General features: G+C 38.8%; 2 protein-coding genes across 4 annotated transcripts; both read left to right on the top strand.

Moving 5' to 3' along the window:
- The first annotated feature begins 260 nt into the window (after positions 1-260).
- LOC146512723 (nucleolar transcription factor 1-like) lies at positions 261-9,034 on the top strand. Its single transcript, XM_085170176.1, has 15 exons — positions 261-607; positions 720-895; positions 1,078-1,155; positions 3,348-3,503; positions 3,596-3,660; positions 3,766-3,873; positions 4,375-4,513; positions 4,641-4,682; positions 4,772-4,840; positions 5,809-5,864; positions 5,966-6,155; positions 6,237-6,284; positions 6,363-6,434; positions 6,719-6,787; positions 6,884-9,034. Exons 1-15 carry the CDS (start codon positions 574-576, stop codon positions 6,929-6,931), a joined length of 1,350 nt encoding a protein of 449 aa, XP_085026302.1. The 5' UTR covers positions 261-573; the 3' UTR covers positions 6,932-9,034.
- A 209-nt stretch (positions 9,035-9,243) lies between these two features.
- Positions 9,244-15,909, top strand: atxn7l3b (ataxin 7 like 3b). Of its 3 annotated transcripts, XM_085170182.1 has the most exons (10): positions 9,244-9,330; positions 9,959-10,007; positions 10,093-10,216; positions 10,351-10,483; positions 10,619-10,790; positions 12,402-12,502; positions 12,605-12,627; positions 12,756-12,801; positions 13,068-13,223; positions 14,977-15,909. In XM_085170182.1, the coding sequence occupies exons 3-10, from the start codon at positions 10,166-10,168 to the stop codon at positions 15,054-15,056; spliced, it is 762 nt and encodes a 253-aa protein (XP_085026308.1). In that variant the 5' UTR covers positions 9,244-9,330; positions 9,959-10,007; positions 10,093-10,165; the 3' UTR covers positions 15,057-15,909. The 3 variants fall into 3 exon arrangements, with proteins under 3 accessions (XP_085026308.1, XP_085026310.1, XP_085026309.1); XM_085170184.1 differs by lacking the exon at positions 13,068-13,223; XM_085170183.1 differs by lacking the exon at positions 9,244-9,330 and having other exon boundaries at positions 9,938-10,007.
- Positions 15,910-16,858: the final 949 nt, after the last annotated feature.

Here is a 16,858-nt window from a genome sequence, read left to right as displayed (position 1 = left end):
AATTCAAGAAAATCTGAAAATTGTGTAAAATGTAACTGAAAAACAGAATGCAGTGATTTGCAAATGTTATTAGTTGTACTAAGAAGAAACAGCTGAAAGAACATTTTGTAGTTTATTTGATTTATAAGCTACAAAATGGTTTAGGGTAACTATTTTTTTGTGATCGTATAAAATGACAAAAAAAAGAGTTCCCATTAATTTACCGTCTGATCAACAATCCACCAGTTCAAGGCAGTGTTGCGCCAATTTGTGCAATTATTCGTGAAGACGACGAAGAAGAAGGACGGGGAAACCCGTAGAAGAAGAAGAATGTCACTTTTCATTGGCTAGTTGACACGCGTTTACTTCCTGCCCAACAGAGCAGCGTGTGTTTTACGCGTTGTTTCGTACTGTTGGGTGAGCAGCAGCAGTAAAGTAAAAACTTTTTAACTTAAGCTAGCTCAGTCTGATAGCTTAGCGAACTAGCTAACTTTGCCACGCAGAATAACGTGGTTTAGTTTAAATGTCTGGGTATTTTGTGTGCAGCCGGTACATCCAAGGACTTGCGTGAATGAAACAAGCTCTGTTTGAAACATGAGCCTCGCTGGAAAGAATGCAGAAGAGTCTGGTGGGTATATGCAGTTTTCTTCCCAACATGAGAGTGCCTTTGCAAGCTCACATCTCGTTAATGGCCGTTGGATCCTTTGTCGTGGTTGACTGTGCTTTCTGTACGTGTGCAGGATGGTGCAAGAAAAACCTCCAGAAACTTCTCGCTGCAATGAAAGCCAACATCCCGGATGAGAAGAAAGAGCTCAGTTATACCCATGGAGAGAGAACTCTAGACTGGGAGAAAGTGGCCTTCCCTCCTTTTTCTCCGGAGGAATGCAAACAAAAGTGGAAAGAGGTTATTCAGAAGGTGGGTCAAATTCTAACTTTAACTTAGTAACTTAGCTTGCATCTACTAGTTCAGTATCCCTAACTATTCTTTAGCAGATGTTCAAATCTTCAGTTTCACTTCAGCATTGCCTGTTTCACTGCTAAGAGCCAGACTTGAGCAAATATATTATTTGCACTGTACATATCCTTGTTGTTTCTCAGATGCGGAAGGTTCGCAACCTCACAGAGCTCATTGTGGAAGCTGAAAGTGTCCTTTCTGATCCCCTCAATAACACAAAGGTAGGTATTAGAGATGGCACTTTTTTAAGTCCGATACCGATGTCATAAATTTGGATATCTGCCGATACCGATATGAATCCGATATAGTGTGTTTTTTAATCAATAAAACAGTTTTTTTTAATATCTTGCTGCATTTTGTACAAGTTCATACTCAAGTTTAAATAAACAACAGCAGTAATACTATTCTGTTACACCTGTATGTAAAAAATACACTGCACCCAAAATATTTCATAGTTCAGCAATACTGATCAATCTAATAACCTTAAACCTACTCCATCCTCCCTATTCTGGTATTTTAAAGAGTACTTAGCAGAAATATTAAACAACCTAACTAATAGGTTTGCAAACTCCCAACCGAAAAAAAATAGGGAAGCACCCTCCACCTCATGATGCTTAATCGACGTAATCAACTTTAATTTGATGCAGTGTGAAAAAAAATTCACAGAAATAAAGAATTTTTCAAGAATAATTAAATAGATTCAACATCTTTCTTCAACAGAACTGCAGACTGCACAGATGGAATCTTCCCAAAGGAAAAATTACTATAGCTTACTAGGGTATATTAGACTTAACAGTTACTATATACAGTAATGGACTTCTATATATTTTACATTAGATTAAAACTCTGGGTGTAAGATTCAGATAATTATTTATTAAAAGCTAGACATTTTAAATGAGAATAAGAAAGAAAAGCATATCTTTGTGCCTCCCTTTTCCCTGTTCATGCCCTATCGTCCCCCCTGGCTAAACTTTGCTAGATCCGCCCCTGCACAGTTACCAGCCGTCAGCTACATAGAAAAAGATCCTGGTGTAGAAAGTAATATTAAATAAATTCTAACAACAGCTTATCAAGCTTATACGTGCTGCTGTTGTTCAGCCGCTGGTTTCCTCTTTCTGGTGCAAAGTAGGCGATAAACAAAGAAGAGAGACGGACTCGTGACAGAAAAGTCGATCAGCTGATCATTAAGCTGCAGTAGCAGCAGGAGAGGGGAGCGAGAGAGAAGAGGCAGTCGCTCCATATATCGGTTGTTAAGCTTAACGTGGGAATGCTTTACAAACATTCAGAGATAAACTTACACACTTGCTTTACTTCTCTCTGGGATAACTTTCTCAGAGATGAAATGCCTGTTTGGTAGAGGCTACAAATACACACAGCTGCTCTATCAGGTGAGCACACTGCGGTTATGAGCCGAGTTACGCTGTGTCGCAAGTTTTGTGAGGTGCTTTTTTTGATATTTAATGGATCAGATTACATTTTTTATTTCTCTCCAATATCCGATCCAGTAATTTACGTCAGTATCGGACCGATACGTAATATCAGATTGGTCCATCTCTAGTAGGTACAGAATCATAACAATTTCTATACCTCCAGTTTGTGAATAAAAATGGCCTGTGGAAAGTTACCTTTTAAATGTCATGTGAATCGCTTTATTTACAAAAAAAATAAATAAATGCATCAAAAGAGCCTCCTCAGTCTTACGCAGGACCAAAATCCAAAAGTAATGGGTTGTTTTAACGCTCTCAGTAATTCCAGTATGGTTCTGTGATAGGATGCCACCCATCCAACAAGTGCAGTTGTGAAATTTTGTCACTATTATTTTTTTTGCAGAGTCACTCTCTAGACATCTCCAAACCTCTTGTGGCATTCAGATTAGATCAAAAAAAGGGGGTAGAGAGCTTTGAGGAGTGCATTTCCATGGCTTAGCAGCTGCATCCAAGCCTCACACCACCAAGTGCAATCATTTTTCTCTGTGTGACAATCTGATGGATGAGTCTGGGTTAGGCGTTCAGTGTAGGGTTGTTCTCTGGTCCTTAATCTCAGTGACAGAAAAATTTAGTGCTTTAGCATACCAAAGCAATTTGCACAATTTCATGGTCCCAGCTTTTTAAGAACAGTTTGGGGATGTCACCTTCCTGTTCCAAAAAGACTGTTTCAGCCAAATAGACCATTTGTACCATTTAATTTTTTACCTATTAAAAGATTGTGCTTGAAATGTTTACACAGCAAGCCATGTATGTGTACTGCAGAACAACAGCTGACTGTTATAGCATCGGAACATGCCATGGCTCTGGGCAGTGTCTCCTTGGCCACATGGATTACACACTGCTGGTCAGGTGCATAGCGTTAAATGTGTATTCCTTTGTTGCTTGTACTTGCCCTCTACTGAGTATTCACATTTCTGAAAAATTAGCTCCATCCAGAGTACCCGAAGAGACCCATGCCCGTAAATACCTGGTATTACAAGGAGGTCTTTTCCAAGATTAAGAAGAAGAATCCTGGGATAAGCTGTGCAGGTTTGATGAAAATTGCAAGCAAGGAATTCAGTCTGCTCCCCGACAAAAAGAAGGTAAAGTATATCAGGGGCTGTCACTACAACACTGCCTGTTCCCATCGTCAGAAAAGCTCACATTTTAAGTCATGACTTATTTACTTTTTCAGGCATTTTATCTGGAGAAATACAGGAACGCATATAAAGAATTCACTAATAAGAGGGTGGAGTTGAGGTAAAAGACAAACATACATTCCCAGCTGTGTATGTGTGGGATTGGCCCAGTAGGCTGCCTGTACAAGAAGGGGGAAAAAGCCAAACAAATGTTTTTGTCTTTCAGGGAAAAATATGGCAAATCCCTTCAGAAGAGCAAAAGGAAGAAGGTGGTCCCTGAAAGCACCAGTGAGTCAGATGAGGATTTTGAGGGTCTGCCTGTCAAGCCACCTATGTAAGCCATACATACATACACTTGGCTTGGCAACTGTCATGTTCATTTTATTTATAGCCTATGACACATTTAATCAGTTCTCTCCATTACATAAGCTGTCTTTTATAGGTTAAAAGTTTTGAGATGTGTATTTGTTTCTGCAACACTGGCCCTTTATTTATTATTTGCTTGTTATTGATACCAGAAATTGATGTATTGCATAGCTCTGGTTTTCTATTCAAATTTTATGTTTGTGTTTAGTGCGTATGTTTAGCGTATTAAGAATAAAGATTATACATGGGCACAGTAATGGTGCATTAGTTTAAGACAATATTTTGTTGTTGGTGTTCTAAGTGTTGAGTTTCTTGAACAAACATGCTGGAAAACTGGATTTCTGACTCTCTGTGTGATTGTGCGGCCTGTGTTTAATGCTAACTTTGATTTAATGCAGTTTAAAATCACATCTAGTCTGTGAAGAGGCTACTGAGCATGTTTGTTTGTTTTCTGTGTGTATATCTGTAGAAGTGGCTACAATTTATTCTGCAAAGAGCTGATTGGTAGTATGGGTGTCCCAACAAGAGCCTACATAAAAGAGTGGTCCCAGAGGTGGCGAAATTTAAGTGAAAAGGAGAGAAAAGCCTACAACACACGCTCCAAAGAGGTATAGCAGCATAAATTACTTTTTTTATTTTGTGATGCAAAACAAAGTTTTGAAATCAAGATGATCTTGTTGGGTTATGTTAATAATGTCTTGAAGCAGAGTTGAACATGTAGTTCATTCATTTCAGCTGAAGATGCGGTATGAAAGTGAGATGTATACGTACCTAATGGTAAGTTCTAAGAACATAGTTGCAGCATTGCTAACAAATCTCACGGGCTTTGTGTGAATGCTGACTTTATGTTGTATTCTCATCTTCAGAGTTTAGATGAGGAGAAGCGGAACAAGGTCCTCCGCAAAACAAAGATCAGTTTGCCTACAAAGCGTAAGGTGAGAGGACTGTTCATTGCAAGTGAATGGAAATTAGTTTAATCTTGAAGGGCGTTTGGACCTCATGCTTTGCTCTTTATTATAAATAATAACAAATGTACAGACATGTGCAAAAGTGTTGGTTCCTTTCCACTGGGAAGAAAAAGCAAAAGACCAAAGTTAACTCTCAAATAAAAATGCCTTTAAAAAAACTATAAAGATAGACAATACGAACCAGAGCGTTACACAAAGGCCTTACCTCTTTTAATTCAGGGGTTTCCAATTCGTGAAATTTCTTGCCTCTCAGATATTCCACATCAAGTGTAAGTCTTCTTACTGCAAAGTTGAAGCATTTAGAAACCAGCTAAAACTGTAGCCAATCAGTGAATCTTTTTACCCTGGATTACTAAATGTCATTTAGTTTTAATCATTATTTAAGCATCTAAATTCTTTTAGTTTTCGTCAAGTAAATATTAGATGATTATCAGAGACTGAATTTGCAAAAGTTGATTCAGTTGACTGAAATATAAAATGTAAAAGTTTCATGTTCTTTGCCAGTGAGAGGTCCTCCACATGGTTTAAAAAGCACCATAGTTTACCTGACATCCAATGCGACATGTGTCCGTATTTCTACTCTTCTCTTCCTCTCAAATCATGACAGTTTTCATGAGAAATGGGGGAGCAAGAGAGCTAGCTGAGTATGGCTTGGTCCTGTGTTCAGCACTGATGCAAGAATATTCATGGTTCAAATCCACTACCAGAGTAAAGGAATGACACATTGTCCTGTTAAGGTGCCAACACTTTGCCACTTCTGTACAATTCATTTGACAGAACAAACATTTTTCTTTGATGCTTTAGGGGAATTTGTCACCTTTTCAGCTATCTGTTGGCAATTGCCTCTAAGAGCTTTCTGTTTTCTGAGCTCTTTTCATTCATGTAAGTATTAACTACGTAGCATTGAAATCAACACGTTTGTTATAAATCTGCAGATTTTCAAAAGGAAAACCAAGGAGGAAATACCCGGTGAGCCCAAGATGCCATCCACGTGAGCATAGTCGTCAAACTCACTCACCTTCAAGGATTAATTTTAACTCGACAAATGAAATCCTGAAAGACAAAGGTTTTTAATTGTATTTATTTTTATAGGTCTGTCAACGTGGCTTTCTGCCAAGATCAGATGAAAATTCTAAAAGAAAAAATCCCAAATGCAAAAGACCGCTTTGCTGTGGCCAACAAAAAATGGCATGAACTCTCCATAAAGGACAAGTCCCGGTACCAATTAAAAGTAAATGAAAAGCTGAGGAAATACTCCATCGAGCTGCAGGAGTGGTTTAAGGTAGGAAAATATTTATTTATAATTTTCTTTTTTTTTTTAAAGTTTTAATTAGTATTTAAATTTTCCCACTTATTTTTAAAGACACTGACTCCAGATGAGCAGAATGAGTATCAAAAACAGAACCCTCGTGTGAGTACCTCAAAATTCAGTCTCCTGTTTTTGTCTTTTGTTTTTCTAATATAATAACATTCCTATCCATTATTGCAGAAATTAAAATATCTTGAGGACACCTTACCGAAATATTCTGACAAGGATGAACTATTTTTGAAGCAGCCATCAGTAAGTCTGAATATTTATACAACAAGCGCCAAGTAATACACCCACATGTTCAAGTTCATGCTCGTGATATGAATGCAGTCAAGTTATTCACAGGGTTTACTTATGACTCACATTTTTACATAATGCTTGAAGAGCTTCAGGTAAATGTCGGAGAAGTCAATGTAATATAGCAATGTATATTCAGGGGGAATGAGAATAAGTGATAATGGGAATAGTATAATTTGTATGATGAAGAAAATGTTCTTTAAGCTGCACTCTTCTAATTTTTTTTGTATGTCACGCAGGACTCAGAAGATGAAATCATCGAGAGCAGCAGTGATGATGAAGACGACAACATACTGGACTTTGATGAGGTTTGTGAAATATTAGACCTTTTTTTCCTTCATGTTCCTTATTATTAAAAATGATTCAGTCCATCTAAATATGAAATCTCCTCCGTTAATCTGCAGGATGACGAAGAGGAGGAAGAAGATGATATAATGTTTGACATGTATTAATTGGTGATGAGATGGACAGCTGAAAAACCAAATGCAGAAAATTCAGATGCTGTTCTGAATTTGAAGAGAGGGAGAAGCCCTCAAGTGGGTGACAAAAACCTCACAACCTCACATTCTTCACCATCTAAGGGTTTGTTCTGACTCCCACACTGAAGCAAGATGGTTTATATTCACATGGACGCTGCAGCGATGCTTGAAATTTTAATCTGTCTGTTGTGTTGTGGATCATTTTTTGCAAGTTAATGCATTCAAATGATGAAACACACAAAACACACTGGGGTCTTTTTAGATTCCTTACAGAAGGAAGTTTTGCGAGTTTGCAGCCTTCTTGGCAACGCCTCCTGGCACTTACGTGTCCAATTATTTAACTTTACTCTCAGTGAACACTGGGGAGTAAAAACACCATGCATATCGTCGATCCATAAATTTCATTTGTTTTATTTTATTTTTTTACTGGTTATTCAGTGTTGTGTAGGCGCTGGAGCCTGTCCCAGATGACATAGGGTAAAAGTTGGAGTAAACTTTGGGAATGTTGCCTGTCTATGATGGGGCTAATACAGATGTATTCACACCGACTGCCAGTTTAAAATCACTAGTTTGCCTACCATGTGTGTCTTTGTACTGGGGCAGAAATCTGGAGGTGATTCTTGCTGACCACGGAGGAGTCGAGCCTAAACATTCTTGTTGTGATGTACTGTGCCAACCACTTGGCACTGAGCTACCTTGTGTCTCTAAATGTATAGTCTGATTAAAAACAGCTTAAATCGTTTCATTAGGTTTTTTTTTTTTCTTCACCCGTGGAAGTTCTGGTACTACTTCCACCTTTTTTGCAGTTACATACTGATTTTTCCTGCAGGTTTGAATTCAGGATTCACAATTAATTTCTGGTCTGTTTTATAGTCCATTTGAATGCTGTTTATGCTGCACGCACAGGTGGTGCTGAAACAAAGATAAATATACTGACAGCACCAATATTTTGCTATTTTTGTAATGTGATGATACGTGTGTGTATGTATACGTGTGTGTATGTCATGTGGTTTCATAGAGAAGCCATTGTGAATTAGGGTGGCTAGATCCCTACAAAAGAAATGTGGGACCAAAACAGACAATTATATTTGCAAAGTTAATAAAATAAGAATAGATGGAAGCTGAAGTTTATTATTATTATTATTAGTAGTAGTAGTAGTAGTAGTATGTTCTTGATAGTTTGTATTTCGCTGTATCCTGTTAATCCAGTAATTATACTGTCTGGTAACAATCTTTGGATTTCCGTCGGGATGGATCCATAGGTTGGCATGAAATGGGGAAAAAATAACTAGCAAAAAAAGGACAAAAGGTATTTCTTAGTAAAATGAAAACATGCTTATCTTCATTTGACTATTAAAGAAAAAAGGGGGGGGGGGGGACGTCTTCCCTTCAAATGTTTTGGGTTAAAAAAGGCACCAGCCTTTAGAAAAGTGGGACAGGAGGACAAGGAATAAAAATAAAAGTCCCAGTTAAGAAGGTTCATCAAGTTATCAAACACGACTGGGAGGTTTATTATCAGTAGACACCTATTTGAGATAAAATGGTGTGATTTACTGGATTTTTGATGGCCTTTTTTATTACGTCCCACGTGTTTTTGCGATAAATGCTGTAAGTCTGCCTAAAGATTTGTTTAATCTTGGTTGTAAAATTCAAATAACCGGGCACAAACTAGGAGGGGTGGTGGGGAAAAAAGTGAAATAAAGGCACAGTGTACTGCCCTGGGAGGTAAACACTCGGTTGTAGTGATGTGTCCCGAACGAAATGGCTCTTAGAGCCGAATCTTTGACGTGAACGACGCGAGCCGTGGGTTGTTGTTTTTTTTCTTTCTCTCACCCTCTCTCTCGCACTTTTTTCCGCTTCAGGTAAACAAACTTTTTTTTTTTTAATTATTTGAATATATATGAGTGTTTGTGTATAAATACACAAACATTACAAATATGCTTTCAATTGTGTAATTTAAGTGATCTAGGTAGCTCTGTCTTGGAAGTTCAGTTAATGCTAGAAATGTGTTTTGGAGTTTGTAGGTGCTTTGTCTCTAGAGGCCACCGCATATATTTTTTATATAAACATAAATAAAAACCACTTTTTTTACATTAGTAATTCCTTTTGTGCATAATTTTATATTATTGTTAATAATAAATTAATTAAAGCAACAAAACAACCTGAAGAGCCGGTTCGGAGCCGAAAGAGCCGGCTCTTTTTAGTGAGTTTAGCCGAAAGAGCCGGTTCTCTAAAAAGAGCCGGAAATCCCATCACTACTCGGTTGGAGTTGGTTTAGAAGAGCAGAGGAAGCAATCGCTGGTGGGAACTCGTGTAGCGATCGATTGCTCCTGCCTGATCTCTGATGTAAAGATGGGTGCCTGCCGAAACAGGTAAATAAACACAATTAATAGGGGATTTGGGTTGAGGCTGCTTCATTATCCGTCGGTGAGCTTTATGTGAGGGTTTGGGCGTCGCTTTGTCCCTTCACTCCCACCCTTGCTGGGTGTTTGTACGGGGAGTTGAAAGGCGCACAGCCGCAGTGCAGCAGCGGTGTCGGGGTTCGGGGAAGAGCCTCGTTGTTACTCTGTTTCTCCAGCGTCGAAGAAAAAAACAGCAACATAATAAAATAACACAGGAAGTCACAACTAAATGTGTTGCATAGCTTCTAATTAATGTGACAGGATTAGCATGTTTGGCTAGTAGCTGTGCGTGTTGTGTAGTTGTGCTGTTGAGGGGGGTCGTGAGTACGATACCGCCTCTCCTTTAACCTCTTGGCATTTTCAATTCATCTCGCAAGCAGCCCATTCACAGCCAAGCTCTTTGTTTTCTTCTCCAAGGTTAGGGCTAAGCTACTTTCATTACACGGTAATGCTCGGAGCACCACCATAGCGTCACGTTTTCCTTCTTTCATCTGTTGTTGTTGTTGGGGTTTTTTTGTTTTGTTTTTTTTTTAGTTGTTGCAGTGCTTAAAAGGGGAAAAACACCCACCAACGCCAAGTTATTGTCATTTTTCCCCAGGTTTTAAAACGTTGGGAAGTGACTCCCTGGCAGTGTTCAACGTGCAGTTGTAAGTCCACGCATCTCACCCACAGACTGATTTGCATTCATTGTTTGCCACCGTGTTGCTTACTTGTGTATCCCTCCCGCTGCAGCCCTGTTTTGGCCAATGCTTGCTGAGCTACAGCATGACCACAGCAGTGTCTGCTCATCTGGTAGCTCTGGCAAATGAAAATGGAGGAGGTTTCAGTGTCCAGCCTGGACAACAGCAAGCTGGAGGTACAATGGCGTGGAAGCCTTCTGGTAGACTTGGAAATGCACATTGTATCTGCAGACGTGTGGCTGAATTGCTTCAGAACAAAAACACAATAAAGCAATCAGGCAACACTGTGTGTCTTTCTCTTCCCTGCCAGGCCCTAGCTCAGGACATCCTGTCTGACCTGGTGGAGGATGCGTGCCTGGGACTTTGCTTTGAGGTCCACCGGGCAGTAAAGCAGGGCTATTTTTTCCTGGATGACACGGACCAAGAAAGTATGAGGGACTTTGGTGAGTACAGACTTTTTTCTTTTTTCTTTCTTTTCTTCTTCAGCCAAGTAAAGCTGAGTTGTTTCTTCAATACCAGCCAGCGTACACCAGAGAATAATTAACGTATAAATCAAATGACTTTATTTCGACTTCCAGAAATTGTGGACCAGCCAGGACTGGATGTGTTTGGCCAAGTGTACAACCAGTGGAAAAACAAGGAGTGTGTATGTCCCAACTGTAGCCGGAGTATTGCTGCCTCACGCTTTGCTCCACACCTGGAGAAATGTCTGGGGATGGGACGTAACAGCAGCCGTATAGCCAACCGCAGGTATGGGCATTAAAAAAGCAGCCAATGATTTGAGACTCTGTTTGAGTAGAGGCTGTGGTAATCTCAAATGTTTTCACCGTGTTGTCTTATGAATCTGAAAACCAAGGTGTTTGACTATGGCTTCCAAGGAGCCACACATTCTTGGCATTTTTTTAAAGTGGTTTTGAGAGATGGTTCATATATTTGAAACTCCAGGCTTTCTGAAGGTCTTTCAAAGGTTTTCTTTGTACATTGGCTGCTTTAACTAGACCATTTTCAAAGGAATGTTAGTTTTGTTTGCTAAGTTACTTAACACTGACCTGTGAATCATTCAAGCATATAAAAGGTGCCTAACTCAAGGACAGAACCAGTGTTGTGTCTACACATAAAAGACAACTTGGCAATGAACTAATTTTAATTTCTTACTTTTTGCAACCAGCAACCTGTAACAGAAATTTGCAGTTTGTTCCAGTTTTACTTTTTGAATCTACAAAAACACCAAAGAAAACACAGTTTGTGCAAAAAAATAATTTTTTTTTTGGTTTGTCAAACACAGTGATTCCCACAGCGCTATTATCCAAAAACCTGGGATATCTTGGCGTGATGTGCATTGTGTCAAAGAAACTGGACAAATGGAGGACAAAAGAAGTAGTGGCAGACCTTTTTTTTAAAAAAAAAAAAAACCAAAACAAAACAAAAAAAACCCCACTATGTACACCAAAGAGATGAAACAGGACCTGTTCATCCAAGCCTCTTCAGAAATGAACTCAGTGGAAGGCTGTCTGTCAAGAAGACATTCTTAATGAAGGGAAACAGAGAGGAAAAGCTGAGACATGCAAAATTACACAACACCTGGACTTAAAATCCACTGAAACACGTCTGATGGAGTAATATATACATAAGTGAAATTGTGAGTATGCGCTGTGGAGGTCAGGAAAGAGGCACAGCAGTGAGTTTCTACAGCCATCTGTGAAACACATTGGAGGCCCTGTCACCACTGTGGAAAAAAACCCAAAACAGATATTGATTCATCATGCAATAATATCTGGAAAATAATTGGCAACAGCAAGCCAATGATCCCAATCACACTGCTAGTGAAGGTAAAGCATACCCGGATATAAAAGCACACAACGGAACACCATAAGTCATGGATTGGCCTTCCCAGAGCCCGGACTTCAATGTTGAGGCAGTGTGTGATCGTCTTGAGAGAGAACAGAACAAAAAGGCATATCATAAACTTTGAAACTCATTAGAATTGCCCATACTCTCTATATATACCTTATATACTCTGTTTCCATGTTTCATTATCACCGCACCTTTCCCTCATCTTCCTAGCAAAATAAACATAAATGGAAAGGGGGGGCTCAAGACTTTTGCACAGTATTATTTATAAGCTAAATATGCTGCAGGCGTTATGCTGCCTGCAGCATAGTGAATGATGATAATCTTATGAACTCCAGAAACAAGAAAACAAACCAAAAAAAATCAGTTTCAGCCTGAAGTTGGTTTGTTTCATAATCAAACTGTTATTTGCAGTGAATAATGCTGACTCACTCACTCACTGTGTGTGTGTGTGTGTGTGTGTGTGTGTGTGTGTGTGTGTTATATACCTTGCTTGTTCCTCTTTTACAGAATAGTCACTGGTAACAACACCAACAACAAGTCAGAGAGTGACCAAGAGGATAATGATGACGTCAATGATAACGACTGGTCTTATGGGGCAGAAAAGAAAGGTGATGTTCTCGTAGTCTTGGGCTGCGCATGCGTGAAATTTAAATGTGACTAATATTTGTTAACTCTGAGTTAAATCTCTAAAACAAATCTTTCTTTTACAGCCAAGAAAAGGAAATCTGATAAGGTACTTTTCTTTTCATCAAACCTTATACTTTAACTAAACAAACATGTTGGGCATCGCTGCTTTAATACCCCCAGCATTTGTCTGCATGTAAAAACTGAAAAATAAAATATTTTGTCTTTCCACCTCAGAATCCAAACTCACCAAGAAGATCCAAATCATTCAAGCATAAGAACAGTAAGTGAAAACAAGATTTTAACTTTCTGCTGGAGCTTGTCTTAGTTAAATTACCCACAGATCACTTTATAACAGTGGATATCAGAGTGAAGCATAGCAGAGTCAGCATATAGAATCATTTTCACATTACAGTATATGAAACATGTTTTGTTCTGTCGTTATATTGGTCTGGCTGGAGGTATTATGTTTCCAGGTTACGCCTATCTGTCAGTACAGTCCATACTGTAGTGGTTTACACATTCGCCTAACAAATGAAAACTCCTCAGCCCGATTGCAGGAGGAGACACAAATCCCTTTGAGGTTGCATCAAAAAGAAAAAAGAAATCTACCAAGCCAAGCATGCGGAGCTGCCCGCTGTGGCGACCCTTTAAAAATAAGGGAGCAGCCAAAAGTAGCTGCTGCTTCTACCAGTCTATCCTCACGTAAGTGATTTCAAGGGCAAAATTACATAAGAATTCCCTAATAATCTATGTCTAATAGAATGAAGTGAAGTGGTGAATTTTATTATCCCAAATGTCAACTACGTGGTAATGTCAGCTGATTTTATTAGCCACTATTAATGAGTGTAATTCAACGGGAAACTATGACCATATATTTGGTCACATAATGAAGTGTTAAAGGTGTTTGGCTTCAGACTGTGGTGGCTATAAAGATATCCTGTTTTGCTTTCTCTATATCTGTCACATCCCTGACTTCATAAGATTTCTACCACACCAAAGTATGATGCGGTAGAACGTTTTGTTCTGTAGAATAAAGAAACTTCACCGTGTAGCAACATGAGGTTCTTATATAGTGCTTTTCTACTCTGAACATTCAAAGCTCTTTAAACAACTTGTACATTCACCCAATCACACCCAAGCACTTTCTAAGCTGTTAATTTCTCCCTATCTAACATTCATACACATTCACACTCTGATGGACGTGTGATGCCATGTTTTATTAATGTTGGGTTAGTATCTTGCCCAAGGATATTTGGCATGCAGACTAGAGCAGATTGGGATCTAACCTTCCACTAACCTTCCAGTCAGTAGCTGACCTGCTCTACCACCTGAGCTACAGCTACCCTCAGGCACCTACTGGTATAAACCAAGTGTACAACTAAAAAGAAATATTTTTAAGGCACATGTATTCATGGTACTAACCAAACCAACACAGCAATAAAATAATTTTAGTTCCACTATAAACATGCATTTACTTCTTAAATTATTAATTACACAAACAAGCTTAACAACAGCGAAATATAAATACTAAAACATATGAACTATCTTAACTTGGCTCCCACAATTTTTTTTAAAAAAGTAACAATTTCTGCTAGCTAGCATATTATAAAAATAATCCAAAATACATTCACTGGCCACTTTATTAAATACATCTTTCTTGTGCTGGGTTGGAACCCCATTTGTGCACAGAACTGCCCTCATGTTTCATGGCACAGCGTCAACGCAGTGCTGGAAACATTCCTCAGAGATTCTGGTCCACATTGATATTGGCCAAAGTGTGCCAAGAAGATATTTCCCCACACTCTTACACTGTCACCAGAAGTCTGAACAGTTGAGACAAGGTAGAATGGATCAATGGTTTCTTGTTTTGTTTTTTACGCATGTTGCAGCAAAAACTAAGCCTCACCATACCAGGCAATGTTTTCCAACCTTCTATTGTCCAAATTTGGTCAGGAAATTGTGTATCAATGTGTCTTAGGTTCCTGTTCTTAGCTGACAGGAAGGGCATCCGCTGTGGTCTTCTGCTTCGAGGCTAAACATGTGCGTTCAGAGATGCTCTTCTGCGTACCTTAACTGTACTGTGGTTATTACCATACTCCAGATGTCTGGCATCAATGAGGCACTTTCACCCATAGGACTGCTGCTGGATATTTTCTGTTTTCTTTAAACCACACTTAAATCATCTTTTTTCCCTATTCTGAGGCTCAATTTTAATTTCAGCAGGCTGTCTTGAGCATCTCTACATATCCAAATGCACTGAGTTGCTGCCATGTGATTGGCTGGTTAGATACCTGCCTTAATGAGCAGTTGAACAGCTGTGCCTAATAAATTGTCTGGTGCACATATAATTTAGAACCAGTAATAGTGTAGTGATTGAGACACTAAACACCAGTTGAAATCAATGATGTGTCTGGATTGAAGCATGAATAAATAAATGGTGCGTGTGTTCCTCTAGGCATGATGGGTCCCAGACGTCGCATGGACAACCAGGAGAGCCCGCGCATGCTGATGAAAGACGAGGCATTCTCTCAATAACACAAACACACATTCTCTCACCATCGTGTGTGCGGAGATGCACACAGAGACATGCTCACGGGACGACCAACAGCACTTCAACTTTGGTTCTTTATGTTGTGAAATGAATGGACGTTGATGGTTAAAGGCAACGTTTGTGGTGTTTGCTGCTCTGCAGAAGCAGTTCAGAACTCCCAACCTTATACTTGACAAATTTATTTTTATTCAGAAAATCATTGTACCAACACTTGTTTTTTTTGTTTGTTTTTTTTAAATAATTTTCTGTAGTTATCATTTTCGACTGATACTTGTCACCAAATATGATTTCACTGCACAGATGTAAACTGCAGTGTAATTCATTCAGAGACGGTGTACGCTTACAGTATTTTCTTTTCATAAAATACAGAAATGATTACACAGTGGATGTCCTTATATTACCTCACATTTTACAATCTTATTCTTTGAAAAAAAAAAAAAAACAATAATGTCAAAGACAATCCTTGCTAATGGTTTGTCTTATTTTCACCTTTCACTGTCTGAATTTCTCAAACAGAATTAAACGACAAGCATCTCTGTCGTTCACCTGTGGAAACTTGTTTCACAATGTTCAGGACACGAACTCCTTAAGTGTAGAAGCAGGTATTTGGTGCAGAAAGCAGGTTTCTTCATTTTTCTTTTTTTTTCTTTTTTGGTGGGATAGAGTTGCTTGTTTTCTAGCATTGAAATATGTCTTTGTATCATGTGTTTACATTGTAAAGGGTTACATATGTCCTTGGTGTGATGTGATAGTGTAAATATTCTAATAGTTGAATTGCTGCTATCATGGCTCAGTTTGTTTCATCTGTCTAGCAAAATAAATGATTTGTTATCTGTCCTGTGTTTTCACATTCATTTTAACAAAAGTATGAATGTATAAAACAGCAACCAAGTACATGGAATTAATGTCTAACTGATCAACAGGGGGTGCTGTTGATCAGATGATGTGCACATGCTTCTGTTGCTGGATGTGGGGCTAAATATTATCTTGGTTAGTGTGGTTGTAGATCATATTCTTAGAAAACTGTCATGTTGTAAACACAGCCATGTTCATACAGTTCAAGCTTCTTATTCAGAGTTCATTGTGCCAAGGGGGGGCTGATAATGTTGTTTTTGTGTAACCTTCCTAAACTCTGCAGTACATGCATTATTGTAGCTCATAGGTTAAAAGATTTTGATGAGCAATAGTTCTCAAGGCTTTCTGAAAGTCTTTCAAAGTTTTTCTTTGGATGTGGGCTGCTTTGTCACTCATATTCGTATTCAGTCCTTGTACCTGACCATCTTTGGGAGAATGTTTTTCTTTTCTCTTTAAATTCAAGCATAAAAGGGGGCATTTAACTCAAGGGAGGAACCAGTTTTATGTCTGCATATACCAGATAACTTAGCACAGGACCAGTTTTAAAGTGGCACTTTTTTAGACACAAATAATTCCAAAGATAACACAGTTTGAGTATGTTACAGCAACAAGCTGGCTTCTAAAGAGCTACTAGCTGAAGACTTGGCATAAGTTGGTATTGTGTGCAAGAACTTGGGGAAACTGGACAAATACAGGAAAAAAAAAAACGTGCCAAGCCTAAAACAAATATCTACAACAGATGAACAGTAAACGGAAAAAATCCAGAAAAACTGACAGAGGATCTATGTACTGTTTACTGAAGGCTTATCAGAAGTAACCTCAGTGGAAGGTTGGCCATCAACAAGCCATTCTTAAGGAAGGGAAATGGAGAGAAATGGCCGAGGTATGCAAAACTTCACAAGAATTGGACTGTACAGAGGAGGTCAGGGGA

This window comes from Neolamprologus multifasciatus, chromosome 8 (assembly GCF_963576455.1).
Source record: "Neolamprologus multifasciatus chromosome 8, fNeoMul1.2, whole genome shotgun sequence".
In the NCBI taxonomy this organism is placed as follows: Eukaryota; Metazoa; Chordata; class Actinopteri; order Cichliformes; family Cichlidae; genus Neolamprologus; species Neolamprologus multifasciatus.
This window is presented reverse-complemented; position numbering and strand designations above follow the sequence as displayed.